The following is a 22,568-nucleotide window of genomic DNA, read 5'->3' on the forward strand; positions in this document are numbered from 1 at the left end:
CTATTTTATTTTTTCAACCAAACGACCCCGACAGTAACGACTTAACTTCCCATTATTGCAAAGTTGAATGTCATTTTTTTTACCTTACAGTAATTAAATGCAATTTTATCTCTTCGTCCTTTGACTCAAGACATTAATTACCTGTCAAAAAAAAAGGACATCAATTAAAGTTGACAAACATACACATCACCCGTTGTTTCAGAAAATGTTTCTATTATGCTATTTCTCTTTCTTATTATTATATAAAAAATACTTCATATGTGACAATATATATGAACTTCACCACTACATTACAATTGCATAAATCTTCTTCATTTTCCCCTCCTTTTAAGACTTTCTCTCTCCAATGGAATCAACCCAAAATCTATCTTTACAAAACTATCCTAACTTACCAATAGTAGATCACCTCAAATTCCTAGCTATTTTACTTCTCACTATATTTGAATCATATTTTATTCTCCTAAAATATGAATTATCTTTTCATATTATTCCCATTTCATGCATCTTTTCTTATTTTATACTCCAATATATTCTCTCAAAACCTCCTAAAATATTTTTAGTAGATTTTTCATGTTATAAGCCTCCAAATTATTGTAGAATTCCACTTTCTTCCTTTATAGAGCATGTCCATTTAATTAATTTTGACAAAGAAAGTGCTGATTTTATGTCCAAAATCCTAAATTCTTCGGGCCAAGGCCCAGAGACTTATCTCCCACCATCTTTGCATTTTATCCCTCCAAGGCCCACCCATTATAAGTCCATTGAGGAGGCTAAGATGGTTCTTTTTCCTATAATGGAAGATCTTTTAATTAAGTCCAATCTCTCTCCTCTTGATATTGATATTCTTATTGTTAATTGTAGTGGGCTTTGTTCTTCTCCTAGTTTGACTACACTAGTTGTTAACAAGTTCAAACTTAGGCCCAATATCAAAACTTTTAATCTCTCTGGTATGGGCTGTAGTGCTAGTATGATCTCTATGGGCCTGGCCCAAGATTTGCTCTTGCTCCATAGAGAGTCCAATGTAGTTATATTGAGTACCGAGATCTTAACTATGGGCTGGTACTCGGGCAATGATCGGTCAAAATTGGTCCTAAACTGCCTCTTCCGAATGGGTGGGGCCGCTATTTTACTATCCAATCGAAAGAAGGCCCAAAATGGGTCTAAATACCGATTGATTTGGAATTCAAGGGCCCAACGGGCTTTTATTGATCGTGCTTATAAATCCGCTTTTAGAGAAGAGGACTCTAATGGGCTTACTGGGGTGACCCTTAATAAGGACATCCTAGAAGTAGCCTCGGATATGATTCGAGCCCAATTAATCGCTCTGGGGTCCTTCATGTTACCAGCTTTGGAGAAGTTAAAGTTTGTTACATCCATTGTTAGGAAGAAATATTTGAAGAAGTCAGCTGAGATTTACATGCCAAATTTTAAAACAATCATTCGACATTATTGTTTGCCGGTATCCGGTAAGCCGGTGATAAGAGAGATAGGGAAAGGGTTGAAGTTAGGAGAGAGAGATATGGAGGCAGCATTAGCTACATTACATAGATTTGGAAATCAATCTTCTTCTTCTTTGTGGTATGAGTTAGCTTATTTAGAAGCTAAAGAGAGAGTGAGGGAAGGGGAAAGAGTATGGATGCTTGGTATGGGAAGTGGACCCAAGTGTACTAGTGTTGTTTTAGAATGTATTAGGCCCATTCTTGGTGAGTCCAACAAGGGCCCATGGGCTGGTTGCATTGATAATTATCCAGCTTTAGCATTTAGTAGTTAAATTCATATCACTATTCACAATTTTACTAGCTCTAATCTCTTAAAATGTAAAGCACTTTTTTCCCTAGTGGATTTTAGTTGCACTTCTCCAACTTCTCCAGCTAAAAATTTTAATGCCTTCTGAAGTGTTGTGACTTGTATCTCTGTAACATGTGTGGCTTCAAGAGTACTGTGATAATTATAATTTATTTTGTTCATCTTTATACTATATATTTCATCCGTTTCGTTTTAAATGTAACAAAGGGGTATTATTTGTCAAATATAAAATATTCATTTGTTATGTTTAAAACGAAACTGAGGAAGTAGACACTTATAATCATATTTAGGGGATATATTGATATATTATCTTAGATGGAGTTGGCTCTTACAACCAATATATCCACCTGACCATTTGATGAATTGAATTCGTCAATGGCTACCATAACTCTCTCCTCTTTATTTGATATAAGGTCTGAATGACTCGTACACCCAACATACCTCACCAGGCACCTAGCACTTGCGGTTCCTTAGGTACCTAGCACTTGCGGTTCCTTGTTCGAACGGACTATCCGAAACATTAAATGACTCTTAAGCACCCAAGATCCACATTGATGCAAGGATTTGAGGATCTTATACATTGAGCCAAGGAAAAGCAAGCCACAGTTTAGTCTCAACATTTAATATCCTTCTTGTAAATGTTTAAGGTTGTTGAGTTGCGGCTAAGTTAAGTGTACACCACTTTGTGACTTAATACTTACATCCTAATATTAAGGGATGTTCTCCTTTGGCTTCTTGCATCTTGGGATGGGCTGTTATATTCTATTTGATCTTAAAGGCTTTAAGAATTAGGATTTACCTATGTGACAAATCGAATCCCATGATGCTTTCGTCCAAAGGTGGCTCCTAAACTCAATGGATATGTTTTAGCTTCCTTTGACCCCCTAATATCAAGAGATTCATTTGTATCCCTCCTTGTTCATATAGACTTCAGGCACATGAGCTTTGATGTAGTAGACTCTCTTAGTATTTCGTCATGTGATTATCAAGTTATCACAAATGCTTATCTCACACGGTATGGTAAATCCCAATGAGATGAAAAACATTGGATATCATAGTCGCGGTATTGATTCTTTTTGGATTCGTAGAAGAAATGCCTTACTAAATCTCTGGCAGGTTATTCTAACCTATTTACACCGGCAAGGCCCTTGGGGGTGGGGGGTGGGGGATGGGGAAGGATAAGGGAATCTTATCTTCACTTTAAAATGCCTGTAGTGGGGTTTGATCTCATAACTTTGATGTTGCGAGATATAAATCTTACCACCAGATCAAAAATTACTTAGAATTGATTCAATAGATACGATTTTATGTGTTTTTAAAAAAAAAAAATTGGGAAGAAGAATTCTCTTGCAAAGAGGATGAGAAATTGAAGATCCTTCTTGCAAGGAGTGAGAATCGAGCACCTATCACAAGAGTGAAAGGAGAGTCTTACAACCACCAAGTCAACCTTGATCCTCATACGATTTTATGTGTTATAGTGGTATATTTGTATGGCTGTACTTTGGCTGATAATAGTGGTACCTTAAATGATTGTTTTACACTTTTACATGGTTGCGCAAGGCATTGCTCTTCAGTCTTCACCCGTGAACAAGGCTTTTTTGGCCAGGGGAAAACAAAAAGATATATAGTAATAGAAAACGAATATACAAACAGCCCAACACAAAGAGAAACGGTCCTTTCTTCAATTGCTTTCTCTTTTTCTGTTTGGTCCCGTCACCCGTGTCTCTTCATTTGTCTTATCCTTTATTTTACATTTCCACATCTCATGATTGTAATCCATGTTAAATTTTGTGAAGTTTTTTATACCAATTAATTAGGATTAGGAAAAAAAATACAAACACGAATGTTTTTATTAAGATACATAAATAAATTTCCGATTTTACTAACCTATGCAACTACTGTAAAAATTAAGGCTTATCTATTTAAGAAATTAATCAACTAAAATAAAATATTCTCCTACAATTATGTTAAATATATATTAGTGACAATTTTGGTTTGATTATAAGAAAAAATAAAATATATATTAATAAGAAACTAACTATTTTAGCATAATTATAGGGATATTTTAGTTAATTAATTTATTTAATAGATAAGCATTAACCTTTACACTAGGTAGTACATAGGTTAAAAAAACCGATAAATTTTATATACTAATCCAAGTGAGAAAAAGGCATTTAGTGAACGTTTTCGGAAACTCAATGGTATATGGTGAATTTTTGGAACATTGAAGATATATGGTGAATTTTTTATTTGTCGAGGTATTTGGTGAAAAAACCGCTATATTAAAGATGACACTGGATCCTACGCTTGGCTAGGCATGATATACTGCCTTGTATATATGCTGTTGATAGGGAAGCTAAGCAGGCATTATATTCTATGACAAATTATGGGCACTCGACCCTAACGCTTATGTACTGCTTCTCTTCATGTTCAGATGTCATTTCCTCTAATTATATGCAAGGATGCTTTATGATGACCCTCTTTTAGAGACTAACCTACTTTCTCTCCTAATAACTAATAAGAAAAAAACAAAAAAAAGCATAAAGCAGCAGATACAACCACATTAGTCCTCCACATACTATATAACATGTGCAAACATGGCCTAGTGATTAAGTGGGAGGAAAAAGACATAGGCACAGTACCAATGTCTAATATTTGGGTTCCTTTATTTTTCCTCTTCCTCATGCACCTATTTGGTTATATTATTCCCATAAATTCCCTTCGAAATTCAGCAATACCACCACCATTACCACTCCTCCCACTCCCATCATACTCCCAGTTGAAATGGCAACAAAGAGAGATCATCATGTTCTTCCACTTTGGTGTCAACACCTTCACCGACTCCGAGTGGGGTTCCGGCCACGAATCCCCGGCCATTTTCAACCCGACTCACCTGAACCCTGACCAATGGTTCAGGGTTGCAGCTGAGGCAGGCATATCATTGGCTATTTTAACAGCTAAGCACCATGATGGATTCTGTTTATGGCCTTCTAAGTACACTGACCATTCTGTTGCCAAGAGCCCTTGGAAAGAGGGTCATGGGGATGTTGTTCAGGAGTTTGTTACAGCAGCTAAGGCTCATGGGATTGATGCGGGGCTGTATCTTTCTCCTTGGGATAGACATGACAAGAGATATGGCAATGAAAAGCTATATAATGAGTACTACCTTGCTCAATTACAAGAGCTATTAACCAGGTAATAGTAATAATCATTCACTTGTTAGGATGGTTAACCTATTTACCCGAATTCAAGTACTTGTGTCAAAGTTGATAGTCATAATAAACTAAGAAAAAACAAAAACATGTTTGTCACACATTTGTCGAAAATCCGACATGGGGCTTAAGGTGAAACAAAAAATCCGGAGGAACATAGAGGATAAACTTTTACCCTTTTATATGTTGACTGGCAAACAAGTTGTTCAAAAACAAAATTCATTTCTTCCGCCATAATTGAGGTAGAAAGTATTCATCAAATAGACTGGTGTAAGACTCAAAAGTTTTTCCTATGTTGAACAAATTTTGTGTTTTTATTTCTGACTGTTTTCTCGGGGATATTTGTGACTTTCTTTGCTATTGTAGATATGGAGATATCAGAGAGATTTGGTTCGACGGGGCCAAAGGTTCCAACGCACCAAACATGTCCTACTATTTTTGGGATTGGTTTGCCATGGTTAAGGAGCTTCAGAGTTCAATCAACATATTTTCTGATGCTGGTCCAGACATTAGATGGATAGGAAACGAAAAAGGATTTGCTGGGAAAACTTGCTGGTCTACCATAAACAGAACATCATTGTCAATTGGCAATGCAAGCATTGTTGAGTAAGTGTTCACTGTGCATGATGAATAAAGTAAAAGCTAAAGATAAAGTTTATATAGTAGCAACCTGTTACAGTGGAGCTTCACATCATCCCAATCTCTTCCCCCCTTTATCTAGATATAGCTATATAGGATATATAGTTTCGTATTAAAACAATTTCTCTACATTTTTGGTAACATATGATTAGAGAATTTCACTGTTTTCTTACGAAACCACTTTCTAAAACATTTAACGTTTATCCAGAAAAAAGTTTACTTCGGTAAAAGAAAGTTGTATATAACAAAAGTTTCTTTCCGAAGTGTTCCCAATCCCTAACTATCATACGTGAGTTTTGAGGAACAAAGGAAAAAATAGCTAACTGTGTCATACGTGAGTTTTGAGGAACAAAGGAATGTTGATGAGAGGAAATATACTGGTGTTTTGGGTAGTTTGGTGGAGAAGTATATTAGAGGTGATGCCTATAGCTGTTTCTAATAATTAGAAAATCTGGATAGAGCATAATAGTTTTGGTCAGAGAAGATGAAAGGACAAGAAAATTAATATTAAATAAAAAAGTTTAGAAAGGAAGCCACTTTCTGAAATGTATCCAAAATAGGCAAAGTATGTTTATTCTTCTAGTTCATACTTATGTGTATCATGCATACATTTTATGTGATGTTTGTGTCATTTGACAACTGGTTTGGTTTATCAACGGCAGATATCTGAACAAAGGAGATCCTAAAGGAACAGACTGGTTAGCACCAGAATGTGATGTTTCAATTCGACCAGGGTGGTTTTGGCATAAATCTGAAAAACCAAAGAAGCTAAGTAAACTCCTAGAAATATATTACAAATCTGTAGGAAGAAACTGTGTGTTACTACTAAATGTGCCACCAAACTCCAGCGGTCTCATCTCCGAAATTGACATCAAACGGTTGACGCAGTTTCGGGGTGCAATCAACACGATATTCTCCCACAATTTAGCGAAAAAGTGTTTACTAGAAGCAAGTAGCCAAAGGGGAGGAAAGGGAAGTAATTTTGGACCAGAAAACGTGCTCGATGAGGACCACTTATGGACTTATTGGGCTCCCAGTGAAGATGATCAGAAAGACACATGGATTGAGATAAGAGTGGAAAATCAAGGGATAAGATTCAATGTGATCATGATCCAAGAGGCAATTGGGCTTGGTCAGAGGATCCAACGACATGAGATCTATGTTGATGGGAAGAGGGTCATAAGAGGCACAACTGTAGGGTATAAGAGGCTTCATTGGTTAGGAGTTAGGGGAATACATGCCAAGAAGGTGACGATCAGGGTAGTGAAGTCACGAGATTTGCCTTTGATATCTTCTGTTGGGTTGTTTTTTGACCCTTATGGGAATCCCAGTGAGAGCTAATGAAAACAAACATTATGTGATTCTTCTTGTATTTAGGTAAATAATGACATCAGAAAGCAATGAAATGTGTTAAAGAAGTCCACATATAAAGTGGAAGCACCTTGCTTTCCTCATTATATCCCTCTTATTGTGTGGGAATGTTAAAAGTCATTGTCTGAGTTGTAAAGATTGAAGGGGAGCTAACCTCCCACAAGCACAACATGCCATCCGGTTGGTACATGCACATAACACAGTGTATTTGGTGCACGGTATGGAGGGCATTGTGTTTAATTTAGGAGGCAATGTTGTTTCTGATCGCATTATAGTTTGAACGAAATTGCTTCCATAACAAAGTGCAAAAACGTTACAGCTACATGCCTACATCAAAATATCATTCACAAAAAAAATTCTATTTTTTATCTCACCTTTGATTATATTTACTAAAGTGGAGTCACAAGACTTGATTTCCATATCCTATGTTGAGTTGAATTTAGATCCTTCTTGGTATCTCAATAAGAGTTGAGTCAATAACAAGCATTACTTCAGTTCTTGTTGGATTCAAGTGAATATGATACCAAGAAATAATGAAATGTGCAAAAGTGGTCTACAAAATTAGTGAAACACACGTGGTATTGTAAGGATCATGTATTTTATAGTGTTAGTGATGTGTAAATGTAACTGTCAGTTCTCAGTATCAGACTTCGATTTCTTAAGATTTTTCCATGAATGGAGAATATGATTAGCAATCCTTGGAAAAGGTACTAGAGGAAAGAAAGAGCAGTGGTCACCTAAAACTCGAAAAAGGAGATGCATCAAAGAAGAACAAGTCTACCTCTACTTAACTAGTTATGCGACACCTGATAAATTTACCGATATATGTCTTCGATTAATGGAATTAGAGATAGTTTATTGTGAACAAAGGAGAGAAAGTAAGAGTATAATAAACTTTTGCTCCTGTTAGTTGTAGATCTTGTAAGTGGACTAACTCATTAAAAAAGGGGAGAAGAAACAAAAGAAAAACTCATCTTCACATATAAACGAGTAGTGAGAATTTCAAATTTATTACAAAATTTAGATGAAAATGTAAAAGCAAGAAAAGCATTTTACTTGCAAGATGATTCAATTTATTTATACAGAATTTACGGCCTTTCATTTCCATCGAAAAAAATAGAGTGAAACTCATATACTTACCTGGTCGGCTTCATTAGTCCCTTTGCATAGGTAGAATATAGCTTTCGCTCAACTACTAGTGAAAAAATGTCTGGAAATTTAACTTTCTTCATATCTTGCAGCTTGAACTTGGCTTGATCAGGAAATGGTCACCAGAATTAATGGCTATATACACCAAGTTCTTCTCTGGAAATTTTTTGAACCCCTCAAACTAGCATGTAGAATAGAACCATAAGATCAGAATTTGATATAACAAATGGAAAATGCGAGAAGAATATCAAGCCTGTTCATGTAGAGGGAAGTAGACTTACCAAAATAAACCAATATGAATGAATCAAAGTTTAGCTATACCATTGCCAATCAAATTCTTGGTTCACTATGCAAGGACTATCAGCATCTTCGTCCTCCCATAAGCTTTTTGGCATTCTTCTGTATGCAGAGGGAAAAGCATCAAACTTCGCACCATATGGTCACAGTATCTTGTATAAATCCAGAAGTCGTGTTCTGTCAAGTCCAAGACCGCATCAGAATCAATTTTCTTTATTGCATTTCGTGGCTGATAATGAGTAAATTGTTAGGATATTATTCATGCACATGTTCTGCAGAGATAAAAAAAAAATGAGGATAATTTCCCGCATTTAGTGTACTTCACTACTTCTTCATACTTGTGTTATCATATATATGAAATATAATAGAGATGTCATGCAATGTGATGCTTTTCTACGAGAGAAAATCTATCCTTAATTCGACAGCATTCTATCACATGGGCACAAAATTTGTGCCAGTTGAGTCCACCTCTCAGCGACTTGCTAGATTGATGCACATGATAAAGCTAATCATGTTGCAGTGTGTCGAAAAAGAGTGCAAGGTATCTAGTTTACCTGCTACTGTGTGATGCTAACTAGAATCACTACTACTAGACCTAGCACAAGGAAATGCATTGAATTTTCATGAAAATCAGAAGCTTCACCAATTATGACTCGTCCATCAATATTCTGTAGCCAGCACATTAAAATTCTCATGCTGTTAAAAAAACTGTAATAGTATCAAACAACACAGATATAGCTGCAGTTAGCCATCAGTCAAACTCCAAGATAGCCACTCTGGAAGTTCAATTTATAACACTAGAATTCATGGCAAAGAATCACTTCACCACTTGAACCTACTAACTACAGAGCTGCACCATATCCTGTGGGCTGCGGGAATGCTTTAATATACTTGCATTATTTGATGATAGACTATTTGATCAAGAGCGATTGTCACAATAGAAACTATCGATAATAAGTTATAACATGACAACTTTCATGCTTTTCCCATATGATATGGCAAAAGATGTTACCTTTACTACGATACAAGTTATGATTTTGAGGTGTTTATGTGAGACTCTCTTTTCTGAAGGCAGCGCAGGACATCTTCTACTTCCATAGAACTCTTTGAGGTCTCATTTTGAAGTAAAGACCATGCCACCACGTAAATAAAGAATTAAGTCCGTTGAAGTCATACAAATTCCATAACATCAGTAAACATTCATAACTACTGTAGTTGGTTATATATCATCCAGATCATTTCCTTGAGAACCTATCTTCATCTTATTATTTAGTCTATGAAGTAACCAAACTAGTTCATCCATCACAAGTTCAGGTGATCCTCTAACAGAAAATTCACGAACAACACCATCGACTTCAATCATGCTAGAGCCTGGCAAATCCTTTATGATTCCCTTCTCTTGCATGAAGGTTCTTATTTTCTTTACATCATTAAATCTACCACCTTTAGCATATATATCACAAAGATTAATGTAGAAAGCATGGTTCAGGGGATCCAAATTAATCAATTTTATAGCAACCTTCTCCCCTAGCTCTACATTCTTGTGCATTTGACAACCACCAAGTAATGCACCCCAAACAAAGGCATCCGGCTCCATTGGCATGCCATTGATAAGCTTCTCTGCCTCATCAAAAAGTGCAGCTCGACTGAGTATATCAACCATACAAGCATAGTGATAAACACAAGGCTCAATGGAATAAACACATGTCATCATCTCAAAGCACCGTCGACCTTCCTCTACTAAGCCAGCATGAGCACATGCTGACAAAAGCCCAACAAAAGTGACATGGTTAGGCTTCACTTCCTGCAATTCCATCTCCTTTAGAAGATCCAAAGCTTCGTTCCCATACCCATGAAGAGCATAGACCGAGATCATGGCTGTCCAAGCCAAAACATCCTTCTTTGGCATTCCTCTAAACGTTTCAATTGCTTTGTTTACGTGTCCACATTTACCATACATGTCAATCAAAGCTGTTGCAGTCACCATATCGATCTGCAAGCCCCTCCTCTTGAGGTAATCATATACCCAACTTCCATAATGAATCGCGCCAAGAGATGCACAAGCTGAGAGAACACTAGCAAGTGTTATCTTATCAGGCCTAACATCATCCTTAATCGATTCCATTTCTTGAAACAACTCCAAAGCAACCTTTGACTTCCCAGCTTGAACAAAACCTGTTATCATAGAATTCCAAGTATAAATACTCCGTTTCGCCATCCTCCTAAACATACACAAAGCTAAATCAAGTTCCCCATTTCTCAAGCACCCTACAATCATTGAATTCCAAGAAACAACATCCCTTTCAGGCATTTCATCAAACAACTTCTGTGCACAACCAATAAACCCACATTCACACAACAAACTAATCATACAATTCTGAATATATACATCATCATGAAACCCAGATTTCACAACTTGTGAATAAACAGATAAACCCATTAAACAATCAACCCTTCTCGTACATTCCTTCAAAATAAATGGGAAAGTAAGATTATCAGGGCTAATGCCATTTCTTAGCATTTGAACATAAAGTGTTAAAGAAGGGCAAGAATTTATAGACTGCCCAGAAAATAATTTGCTAGAATAAGCTCTAATAAGTGCATTATAAACATAAAGATTTGATCTTCCTAAATTGTTGAAAACTTTGGTAGCATAAGGAAGAGAACCTGCCTCAGAAATGGCGCAAAAGAAGAGCAGGCGAGTTGTGAGGAAATAACGGTCTGTTTCAGAGAAATTTGGGGATTTTAGAATTTGGGCATGAATTTTTTTGAGCTCTTTCATGCTTTTGCATTGATTAAGCAACAAGGAAAATGAGGTTTTGAAGAATGAACATTTGGTTTCTATCATTGTTCCTCTTCCCTAATGTTTAAGCGGTTAGTTATTATAATTTAAAAACGTCGATAACTCCTTACAATTCCATGATTTTAGCGAGGAAAACCAAATTTGGAGAGTCATTAGTGTTTTTGTCTGAAAATTGTGCAATTCTACTGCTGTGTCTGTTTGAAGAGAACAAAACACAACCCCGTAGATGGCCGTAGTGGAAAATATGAAACTATGGTCTATGGGAGCTATTATAGTCTACACGAACACGACTACACTACATTTCTATTGGTGGGAGGGCTCGTAAAAACTTATCCGGTATAATAACTTGATTTGAATCAAACTTGAAATTTTTGGATTGAGATTATTTATCTGAAATTAAAGATAGGTTGACTCAATCCGACTTAAAACTTAATGGATTAGGTTAAGGTTGACCTTTTAAATTCGAAAATAACTCGAACAACTTGATTTAGAATTTGGGTTAGATTTGGATTGGATTAACTTGAAATTAACCTGACTTTTTATAACTTATGTCACTTATTTCCTAATTATAAACTTGTATAACAAACACCATTTCTTAATTTAAAGCCGGTGGCAAACTCATGACTTTGAAGTTTGAATCTTTAATTTGATTTAATTAGCATTTAAAGTTAGGATTTGCAATGTTTTGAATTTATAATTTATGATTATTGCAATCATCTCTATTATATAAGGGAAGGGGGGAACTATGGTGTCCTCTTTTGAACTGACTATTTTGCCCCCCTTCCCTTTCTAAATTACAAAAGGAATCTCAAAATTAGAATCGGGACTCAAAAAAACTACCGAAAATTAATTTAACACTCACTCACAAATCACTCACAAATCACTTAAAAGAAGAAATTTACAAATCACTCATAATTAAGAAAATCATGTATAAAAATCACGCAAATCACTCAAATAATCAGGAAACTTTATTAAAACTTAAAATTAACATACAAAGTAAAACTAATAACCTAGAACGTCAATACATACAAAAACTTTACTACAAAAATTTACTTACAAATCACTGTTCTCAAGAACCATTCACAATTACATACTCACAAAAGTTACACATATAAACACAAATTTGAGAAAAGCATAGATTTTGACGGCGATATCACACATTCATCCATCGGCAATTTGCGAACTTCGAAAAAGGTACATAATTCTTTAACCTTCAAAATTATTTCACAAAGTTGAAATAAACAATAGCAAATTAGTTGACGTTATGTAATTAAAAAAATGGAGATGACAACAATGAGTTCAAAAGGGCTTTTATACAATAGACTTAAATTTAATTCATTTTCATATAAAACAAATTTAGTTTTTTTCTAAAAAAAATGCCAATATTAAAATTTTTGCCCATAACTTTTGCAAAAAATCCATGTTCAGAAATAAATTTTGAAAAAACAAAATAAATCAAACTTTTTGCGAACAATTTTTGCAAAAATCCATTTTCAGAAAAAAAAACTAAATTAATTTGCGAAAAGTAACGATTTTTGTTTTTCTACAAAAAAAAATCCAATATCAAATTGTGTATGAAAAAAATCAAAATTTCATTTCAAATATAATTGAAGCTCAAAGTGTTAAAATTTAGAAAAGGACAAAAATTGAAACGATGAAAATTTTTAAATATCAATGTGTGCAAACTAATTTAGAAGTTAGACAAGGAAAAAAACCTGAGGTGTATTTGTAGTGAAATCATAATTTAGAAGTTAGACAAGGAAAAAAATATTATTTACTTTTTATAGTGTTTCCTATATATAATAAACTTTTACTTATATTTGGACCTATCTCTTTCTATTATATATAGCAATTAATTATCAAGGTAAAAAGATTTATGTAAATATCATTCAAGAATTAAAGTACAACATATCTCTATTATATAAGGGAGGGAGGGGCTATGGGTCCCCGAATGAAGAGACTATTTTACCCTTTTCCTTTGTAAATTACAAATCCACTTAAAACCAAAGGGAGATTAAATAAAAATACTGGAAATAAAATTATAACAATCATCACAAGTCAACTTAAACATAGAATTGCATAATTTACATTATACAAATCACCAAATGATGAAACTTTACAAAAACAAAAAATTAACTTACAAACTACAACCAATACACTACCACGTCAATACATACTCACAAAAATTTGACTTGAAATCCAAGTGTCCACTTTCTTCACAATATATGAAGTAGTGTACTTAATTTAAAAATCAACTAAAAAATTATAATATTAGAAATCATAGATAAATTAATAAAATTTCTATTTTGTTCATAGAATTTTGACCTTGAAAGTAAAAAAAGAAAAGAGACTGGTGAGAGACTTAAGTGACAGAGACTAAACCAATTAAATTTTGTAACTAAAAAAATTATACTTTGTTTGTCTAATGTTCAAATTTTGACTTTTACATAAGTCGAAAAAAATCGAGTTCATGTCTTGAAAAGAATTCAAGCACGCATCGCGTGCAAAAAATGCTAGTAATATATAAATCAGGCATATTGGGTTGTAGGTCTAGTTTAGATTAAGGTTTTTGACCTAGAATTAAAATCAGGTCGGGTTTGTGTTTGGGTTAGGAGTAATTGACCTGAAATAAAAGTCAGGTCGATCCGAACCTAACCTAACCCGACCTAATTGTCAACTCTAATTGGTGAATGACAAATTAGTTTATTTATTAGATTTATTATTGGTACTTAATTACTCATATTTCTTTTAATTTGAATTTTTTTTCCAATAATAATGTTATTCTAGGAAACAATCTTACTTTGCTTTGAAATTGAAAATATTTGACTAGACTCGGTCCAAATTGGAAAGAGAAGGAGTTGCTATCATCTTCAAAACTTCGATGCAAAACGCCAAAACCCATAAGTTAGTTTAGTTACACCACAAAATATCTTAACTTAAAACTACAAACTCTCTCGACATGTGTGCTAATTTAGTGTTTTGCGTTTTATGAATGTAAAAGTCATATGATAAAGAATATGATAAACATAAAATTAGTCATGTTTATACTAAAAATGTCAATTTTGAAAACTAACAACTGAAAATTGTAAACGACTTTTTTTATTTTCAATGTCTCTATTTTTGGTTTTTATTTTTTAAAAGGGGAAACAATAAATGATAGCAACAACCTCTGAGTTAGCGGTTTTGATAAAAACAACAAATTTGCTAACTCATATCCTGTTTGTTATCGTCTTTTGTTTTCAATTTTTAGTTATTTTGAAAACTAAAAACCAAAAACAGGAAACCAAAAAAATAATTTTCGATTATAGTTGTTGGTTTTTAAAATCATCATATTCCCAATAAATTTGACTAATTTTCTATTTATTATAGGACATATATCATATTTATTTTGACGGGATCCCCAAGATCCAACCCATCCTACGTAGAGGACTAGAGGTAGATGGAAAATTATTTTTGCCTTTATGGTAAAGATGGAATTATTTTCTGAATGAGCCATATTTTGGGAAAATATTCTTCAATTTGTACCATGAAAGTTGCATATGATTCTAAATTAAGTAACATTAGGATTTTGGATACTAAATTACACTTTTTTTTATTTTTTTGGATTATGCAGATAGTTACCAATATCTATAAAAATATATTAAAAGGCGTGCGAAAATAAGAAACTGTGTCACGTGGCGCTCTCCCTAGGGAGTTTTAGTTCATGTAATCCATGTACAATAAAAAAAATTAAGAAATTGCATAGTATATGGTTTGATCTCGAGATCTCAAGTACATATTGATAGGCGTGTCGCGCACCTAACAAAAATAAATAACCTAACTAATCCTCCTAACTATGTAGTAGGGTAAGTCAGAGTCGATCCCACAGAGAGAAAGTTGTTCTATGATTAGTCCTTAAATAATGGTAAGACTAAAGGAGATTAATAACAATGATCATCGAATCAACTATACTAATCAATAAATAAATGAAAGACTCTACAGTTAAGTATCCCACTAGCGCGAAATAATACAAAATAATTCCTATCCCAAACTAATCAATTAAATGTTCACAAGGAAAAGTCCACCCTATAAAGTACCATAGACCTCTCCCGAGTATCTATGGCTTCTCTAATATGCATTCAAGCCTACTCCCGTGGAATCATGCAAATTAAAGACATTGAACGCGGCACTTTAACTTCCTAACAATCCATTCTACCTACTCCCGTGGAGAACTTCATGTCCTTAATTGAAATACTCAAATCCGTCAAAATCCAACTCCCGTTGTGATCAAGACAATGGATTTAGAACAATACTAGTTATGCCTAATCTAGTATTGGAATATGCACAATCAATTAAGCAAGAACAATCAACAATTAATATGAGAATTTAAAGAAACAATCATGAATTAAATCATACTAGGGTTGAACTTAACCATAGATAAAAGAAACTAGGGTTTACACTAAAAACTAGAGAGAAAGAGAGGAGAAAACTAAAAACTAAGGCCTCGTTTGGTTCACATGGGAAGTAATTTCCCATGGGAATTTACATTTCATGGGAAATTTTTTCCCTTGTTAATTTTCTAGGAATTAGACAAAATTGTTTGGTTGACACCATAGGAAATTGCATTTCCTAGGAAATTACTCACCAAGGGGAGGGGGGGCTTGGTGAGTGATTTCCCATGTTTCATGGGAAATTCTATTTCCCTTGAAATTTGTATTTCCTATGCTTCTTCCATTTCCCTCCAACCAAACACAACACCCATAATGTATTTCCTAGGAATTTGTATTTCCAAGGGAAATAGCTTCCAACTAAACAACACCTAAGAATAACGTGAGAGGGGGTGAGGAGAGAGAAAGAATGAAACCTATCTAAATAAATATTCAATAACCTAATATGACTTGGAAAGTAATTTACAAGATAAGGAAAGTCTTGATTAAATCATTAATAGGCGAATTAGTGATCCGCGCGTACGTGTGACAGATTCTAGCAGACACAGCCCAACTTCAAAAAGGCATAACTTCTTGAATAGAAGTCTCCCCGGGGCGTGCCACCTATCGTTGGAAAGATCTTCAAGTCTAGTTTCCAAATCTGGTGGAATTACTCGATTCTAAGAATCACATCAAAAGTTATGATCAGAAGAGTAGACGTGACTCTTTTTCACATTTCTTCTAATGATTTTCCGCTTCGTTTTTGCTCAAACTCCTACTATGACATATCCATACGATCCTTATTCATTGTAGCTTCTTTCCGAGTGTATCTAATCCTCAAGTTTAGCTAATCATACTCCAAATACGTCATCAATGCCTGAAATTCATCAAAAACAAGAAAACATATCGAATAGGAATAGAAAAGCATAACTTAAGAATACAATGCAACAATGAACCTAAATATGAAACTAAATGCTCTAAGGTAGTGTTTGGAAACTTTGAATTCATTTCAATTCTTTGATTTCAATTTTGGAAATTGAAATCCCAACATTCAATTTCAATTCATCTGTTTGGCAAAGCTAAGAATTTGAAATTCATGATTCTGATTACCATGTTTCTAAAATCCATGTGATTACATTTCCAAATTGGGGATTTTTTTTATAAAAAAAAATCAACTAATAAGCTTCTCCCTACTGTTAAGGATTCTCTCCTTTCTTTCTCTCTCCTCTTTCTTTCCCCATATTTCTGAAGCTTTTTGCAAAATCCATGGCCGCAATGGAGGGAACAACATGAAACTTTCATGTCTAGTTGTTGACAATTCGAAATCGAAAACTGTACAACACTAAAAAACAGTACCGAGGTTATCGAAATTCGAGATCTAGAGAGAAATACGAAGCTTGAATAAACAGATCCATGGCTGAAAATAACGTAAAATTTTAAATTAAAAAAAAGATAGCAGAGAGAAAGTAAGAATTTGGTGATAGATGAGAAAAGAGAAAAGCTTGCGAGTAAGAAAGCTTGAGGAGAGAGAAAGCTCGCGAGTGAGAAAGCTTGAGGAGAGAGAAAGCTTGCGAGTCACCACGTGAGAAAACTTGAGGAGAGACAAAGCCCAACACAGAAGAGAGAGAAAGCTCAGTGTAGGAGATAACGTTTTTTTGGATTTCAAATTACAAGTTTTGATACTGGATTTCAAATTCTCAAATATGGGCTTATGTTTTAAGTAGGTTGGAATTGGGCTAATTCCAAATCCAAATATTTGGGTTATCCAAACATGTTATTTGGTCAAATCCAGCATTTCAAATGAAATGCTTAAATCCAAACAGACCATAAAATGCAACTAAATGCATCTAAAAAACTATATAAAAATGACTTATCACATATACTCAAGTTTTAATCACTAGGCTAAGTTGTATTTAGTGTTACTATCATAAAGTATTATATTAATAAATGAAATTTTTTTCTTACCCGGGACATAGCCCGAGCCTAATAACTAGTTTTCTCATAAAATCAAGACCATGTTGATCTTGTTAGATAATATTCTCAATTTATGTTTGCATATTAACCTTTTGTAACTTTTATAATATTTAAAGTAGTATATTGGAGACTTAAATTGTTAAGTATGGTAATTATTAGCATTTAAAGTTGTTTTAGGGAATACTCCCTACGATTTTTTATTAGTTTACCCATTTTTGTCAATGCACTAATTTACACCTTAATATATCTAAGCGAAATTTGTTAACAGACCTTTCATATATCACTTTTTGTGAGAAATAACCTTTTGAAATTTTTTTGTCAACTTAAGACCTTAAACATAAACTTTTTTGTGGGAAACAATCTTGCTCTACTTTCCAACATTGACCAACCGAATTCCGGTGTTGACTCTCATACGTTAGTCACGTGACTCGGGGTTCGCTCCATTTGGACCATCTCCCCCATCCTTACTCACATGAACTACCCTCGCCTCAGCCCTAATCCCACCTCGAAACCACCTCCACCCACCTGAACCACCCTACCCCAACCACCCCATCTGAACCACCCCATACACAATATGTTTCTCACTTCACCAAACCCCAATCCCACCAACATCAACCACACCACCACCAACATTGAAACTCATCGACCACCATATCTCTCTTCACTAAACCCCAAACCAACCTTCAACCATAGCACCACCACCAACATCGAAACACAAACCTACTATATCTCTCTCCCCCCTCTTCGCAACCATTTCACTTGGTGGTGATGGTGAATTTTGGGTGGTTTTGGTTCGAATTTGGTAATGGTGACAATTGGAATTGCGGGTTCGAATTTGATGGTGGTTGTGGTTTGAATAGTGGGTTTGAATTTTGAAGGTGGTGTGATGGTATCTTTTGGGGTTCAAATGGTGGTGGCGGTGCTTCTTGTGGTGATGGTATTTTTAGGGTTCGGATGGTGGTTGTGGTGTCGGTAGTTTTCTAGGTTTTGGTGTTTTCTGGGTGGAGTGGAGGTGGTTGCCAATGGGGGCATGACTAGCGGCTAATTTCGCTGGTGGTGCGAGGGTTAAAGATGATGCAGGGTGGTGGTTAAGGGTAACAATTAGGGAGAAATCGAGGGAAAAGGCTGAAAATGAAGCAAAATACAAGTCAACGCCGGATCAGTTGGTCAACGTTGGAAAATAGACTAAGGTTGTTTCTCATAAAAAAATTACATTTAAGGTCTTAAGTCGTTGCCAGGATTTTTTTTAAAAGGTTGTCCCTCGTAAAATATGATTTGTAAAAGGTTTGCTTTGGCAAATTTTCCTATATCTAACTATTGATAAGCAAAAATTACAAAAAAAAAATGATATTTAGATTATTCACATTGAGATGAATCTAACAAAATCTCACGTGACTATAACTTTCTTTAAGTACAAATTGCAAGAGATAGTCAAAGTCATGTATGTGAAGAGTGTAGAAAGTCAAAATTGGTAAGCTTGTAAAAACGAAAGGGAATATTTTATAAGCATTAAGTATTATAATGGGAAGTTCTTCGTGCAAAATGAGATAAGAACGTAAAAGTTTAAGATACTACGAGCATTCCAGAAATCTTATAATCGGAGTTATTAATAAAATAAATTATTCTAGTTGGATATACCTTGGACATTTAAATTTTGATATAGATAAACATCTTATTTGCACAAATGAAGAGATAATCAGTTCAGGACCTATATCGAGTTAATCGATGGCTCATGACATCCCAATTAAATATAGAAATTTATCTATTTTTTCATTGAGCCATTAAAAAAATATGGTAATTGTTGATTCCACAACCCTAAATTATCAGCCTCTTAAGACCTATGAGGCTATGACAACTTGAAATCAATATCTTGGATCCATTGTTGAAAATAATAGATACCAAACACAAATTTGTGTGTTTGTATTACGAATGAGCAATATAATGATGGCAAATATATAGTAGTCTCGTTATAGTTTCTTCTATTGTAAGCTAAAATGTGTAATTTACTATTTACATATGTTGCCTCTTGTCAACACATTTTAGATATGTCTATTTCATGTATCAATTGTCTCTAATACGCACACCTCAAATATTAAACTCTATTAAAATGAGCAAATTTCATGCTCATATTCTCCCCTTAGTGAACTAACATCAATTGAGCCTTTTGTTTTTCCCATGTTCAATTTCTTTTGAAGAGTAGATGACTATGACTATGAGCTCATGGCATAGGTAAGTGTTATGCGGAAGCGTTTAATTAAACCAACAAGAATTCACAACAACCAAGCACACACACAAGAAAACAAGAAAGCGAATAAATGACACACATATTTAACGAGGTTCACTATCAACGTGATAGCTACGTCCTCAAGGCAGGGAAAAAGATCGCTTCACTATGAACGAGACGATTACAAATACAATAGGCAAGATTCAATTGAATGGATTTCCAATTGAATCTCAAAGACTCTCTCTAATCTTCTCTATTGTGTTTTCTCTAATCTCTCTCTCTAGTATTTTGTGGTTAAGAAACCCTAAATATGACAAAACATATTTATATGAAGTCTAAGATACAAGCCCTAAGTCGTAAGATAAAAAAAAAAAGCCCGGAAAAATTTCGCCTCCCCGATAGGTGCGGGAGCACCATCATTTGGTGCGGGAGCACCAGCCTGATGTGCGGGCGCACATGCCTTGAGTGCGGGAGCACCAAAGTTTCTGCCTCACTTCTTGAAATCTGTCGTCGTGACTGTGCGGGCGCACCTGACCTGGTGCGGGCGCACCTGACCTGGTGCGGGCGCACCTGACCTGGTGCGGGCGCACCTGACCTGGTGCGGGCGCACCTGACCTGGTGCGGGCGCACCTGACCTGGTGCGGGCGCACCTGACCTGGTGCGGGCGCACCTTTATTTGGTGCGGGCGCACCACTCGTGCCGAGAACAACTCTCGCGCAAGTCACACTTCACAAATCTCCACCTTGACTTGCATCTACCACACGACTCCACCTCGAAACCATCAACACATCATGTACCTCTGCAACAGTACGCGAGATACTCCTTTTCCCTCATGCTCATGCATCTTTCACTCGATGCCAGGCTTGCCCTCATATGAGTCTCACCCAATCTCGCCAAGATCACTGACCACTCATCATGAACGACCCAATCTCACAGCCTATGAGACCCATGTTGCGCATTCACTTGAAACCCAATTTATTACCCGTCGGAAATCAAATCGCCTTAACTGAACCACAAACACACTAGCTCCACCTTAATCAAAACGAGCCAGTACCATGCCAGTTGCTCCAACTAGAGCCATTTGCACTTACGTCTAAGTACCCAAAACAAATCACCTTTGGCGCAGGGGAAACTTCCGTCGAAGTTCTTCTATGCTGCCTCCACCCCGTTCTCACTGGAACGCAGGTAACTCCTCCCGGAGTTCCAATCTAGCTATCTCTTGGTGACTTCTCCCAGAATCACCTCTCAACACAACACTCCCTGGCAAAGACATGTCGCTCGAGATCCCATAGCTATAAGCTGGCACACAAGTATCGATAGAACCGAACCTTATCATACCAATCTGCTGCTGAGAGACCCTTGGTTGTTCTTCTTGATGACCCTTAGTTTCAACCAGTTGTGTAGAAGTTCCCACAAACTCTACCTCATTGTTGACACTCTCATCCTCCAAGTAGTACTCTCAAACCCGGTTGTTGAACTCATTTCCCGTTGACTCTGACCTCTCAACCTGTGAAGAAGCCCCCATAAGCTCCACCTCACACTCAGACCATCATTTTTCAACCCAGAATGCAGCTTCAACTCAGAATCATCTCTAGCCAGTGCGTACCCTGCAAATCATACAAGTTACCCACACCTGACTTCACGCCACGAAGTAACTCACAAGAACCCTTCACCACACGCAAAACTCCATCCCCTCCTTGGAATAAAACCCTTACGGTCTAACATCCCAAGAGATATAAGATTTCTCTTAAGTTGTGGAACATGCCTCACGCCTCTAAGATCCTTAACTCTCCCATCATGCATTCTAAACCTCACAGAGCCTACTCCAACCACCTCACACACCGTATTGTCACCCAAAGTAACACTACTCTTGCATAAGCTATAGGTCGAAAACATCTCCTTGTCAGAACACATATGTGAAGAACATCCACTATCTAGAACCCACTTATCTTCTAAGCGTTTCTCCTCATGGACAATTAGAGCTAAATCCTCCTCAGAATCGTAGTAACCTTATTTTGTTTTGCAAAAGAAGCCGAACCATCCTTCTTAGGACATTCACTCTTCCAATGACCCGGTTCTTTACAATAATGCAAAGATCACTACTTTTAGGGCCCTTCGACCTAGGTTTTCTCCTATCCCTACTCGAATCTCCCTTATTTTTCTCAGCATTTGCTACCAAACCTGCAGAATAATCACGATCCTCTACCATATCACCAGTTGCTTTATGACGCAATTCCTGTGTAAAGTGCCGACTTTACCTCCTCTAGGGACACAGTGTCTTTTCCAACCACAAAAGACTCTACAAAATGTTCATAGCTACTTGACAATGAAACCAACAATATCAACGCAGCATCCTCATCCTCAATCTTAACATCTAAATTACGCAAGTCAGTAAAATAGAATTCAAACGATCGAGATGATCTTTTAGGGACATACCTTCTCTCATGCGTAGGCCAAACAACCTTTGCTTCAATAGCAATTTGTTTGTGAGCGACTTTGTCATGTACAAGCTCTCCAGTTTCAACCACAAACCTGCAGCCGTGATTTCATCTGCAACTTCTGTGATGACATCGTCCGCCAAGCATAGCAAGATAGTGGAGTTGCTCTTTCCTCCATAGATTCCAACTCAGCCTCAGTTAGACCAGTCAGATTTCCCTCTTTTGATGTCGTTGTGAAACCCTTAATCA

General features: G+C 35.8%; 3 protein-coding genes across 7 annotated transcripts; 2 read left to right on the forward strand and 1 right to left on the reverse strand.

Moving 5' to 3' along the window:
- Positions 1–329: 329 nt before the first annotated feature.
- LOC104906580 (3-ketoacyl-CoA synthase 5) lies at positions 330–2,401 on the forward strand. The gene has a single exon (XM_010695350.4). The coding sequence runs from the start codon at positions 347–349 to the stop codon at positions 1,769–1,771; it is 1,425 nt and encodes a 474-aa protein (XP_010693652.2). The 5' UTR covers positions 330–346; the 3' UTR covers positions 1,772–2,401.
- Positions 2,402–4,359: 1,958 nt separating this feature from the next.
- LOC104906581 (alpha-L-fucosidase 1) lies at positions 4,360–7,114 on the forward strand. The gene is made up of 3 exons (XM_010695351.4): positions 4,360–5,001; positions 5,385–5,624; positions 6,320–7,114. The coding sequence occupies exons 1-3, from the start codon at positions 4,394–4,396 to the stop codon at positions 6,996–6,998; spliced, it is 1,527 nt and encodes a 508-aa protein (XP_010693653.2). The 5' UTR covers positions 4,360–4,393; the 3' UTR covers positions 6,999–7,114.
- An 873-nt stretch (positions 7,115–7,987) lies between these two features.
- LOC104906583 (pentatricopeptide repeat-containing protein At5g66520) lies at positions 7,988–11,531 on the reverse strand. 5 transcript variants are annotated; one of them, XM_010695355.4, is made up of 3 exons: positions 9,487–11,531; positions 8,459–8,576; positions 7,988–8,358 (listed from the first exon to the last, which is right to left on the reverse strand). In XM_010695355.4, the coding sequence occupies exon 1, from the start codon at positions 11,320–11,322 to the stop codon at positions 9,694–9,696; it is 1,629 nt and encodes a 542-aa protein (XP_010693657.2). In that variant the 5' UTR covers positions 11,323–11,531; the 3' UTR covers positions 7,988–8,358; positions 8,459–8,576; positions 9,487–9,693. The 5 variants fall into 5 exon arrangements, with proteins under 5 accessions (XP_010693657.2, XP_010693654.2, XP_057249558.1 ...); XM_010695352.4 differs by having other exon boundaries at positions 8,459–8,651; XM_057393575.1 differs by having other exon boundaries at positions 8,499–8,703.
- Positions 11,532–22,568: the final 11,037 nt, after the last annotated feature.

Source organism: Beta vulgaris, chromosome 3 (genome assembly GCF_026745355.1).
Source record: "Beta vulgaris subsp. vulgaris cultivar EL10 chromosome 3, EL10.2, whole genome shotgun sequence".
NCBI lineage: Eukaryota > Viridiplantae > Streptophyta > Magnoliopsida > Caryophyllales > Amaranthaceae > Beta > Beta vulgaris.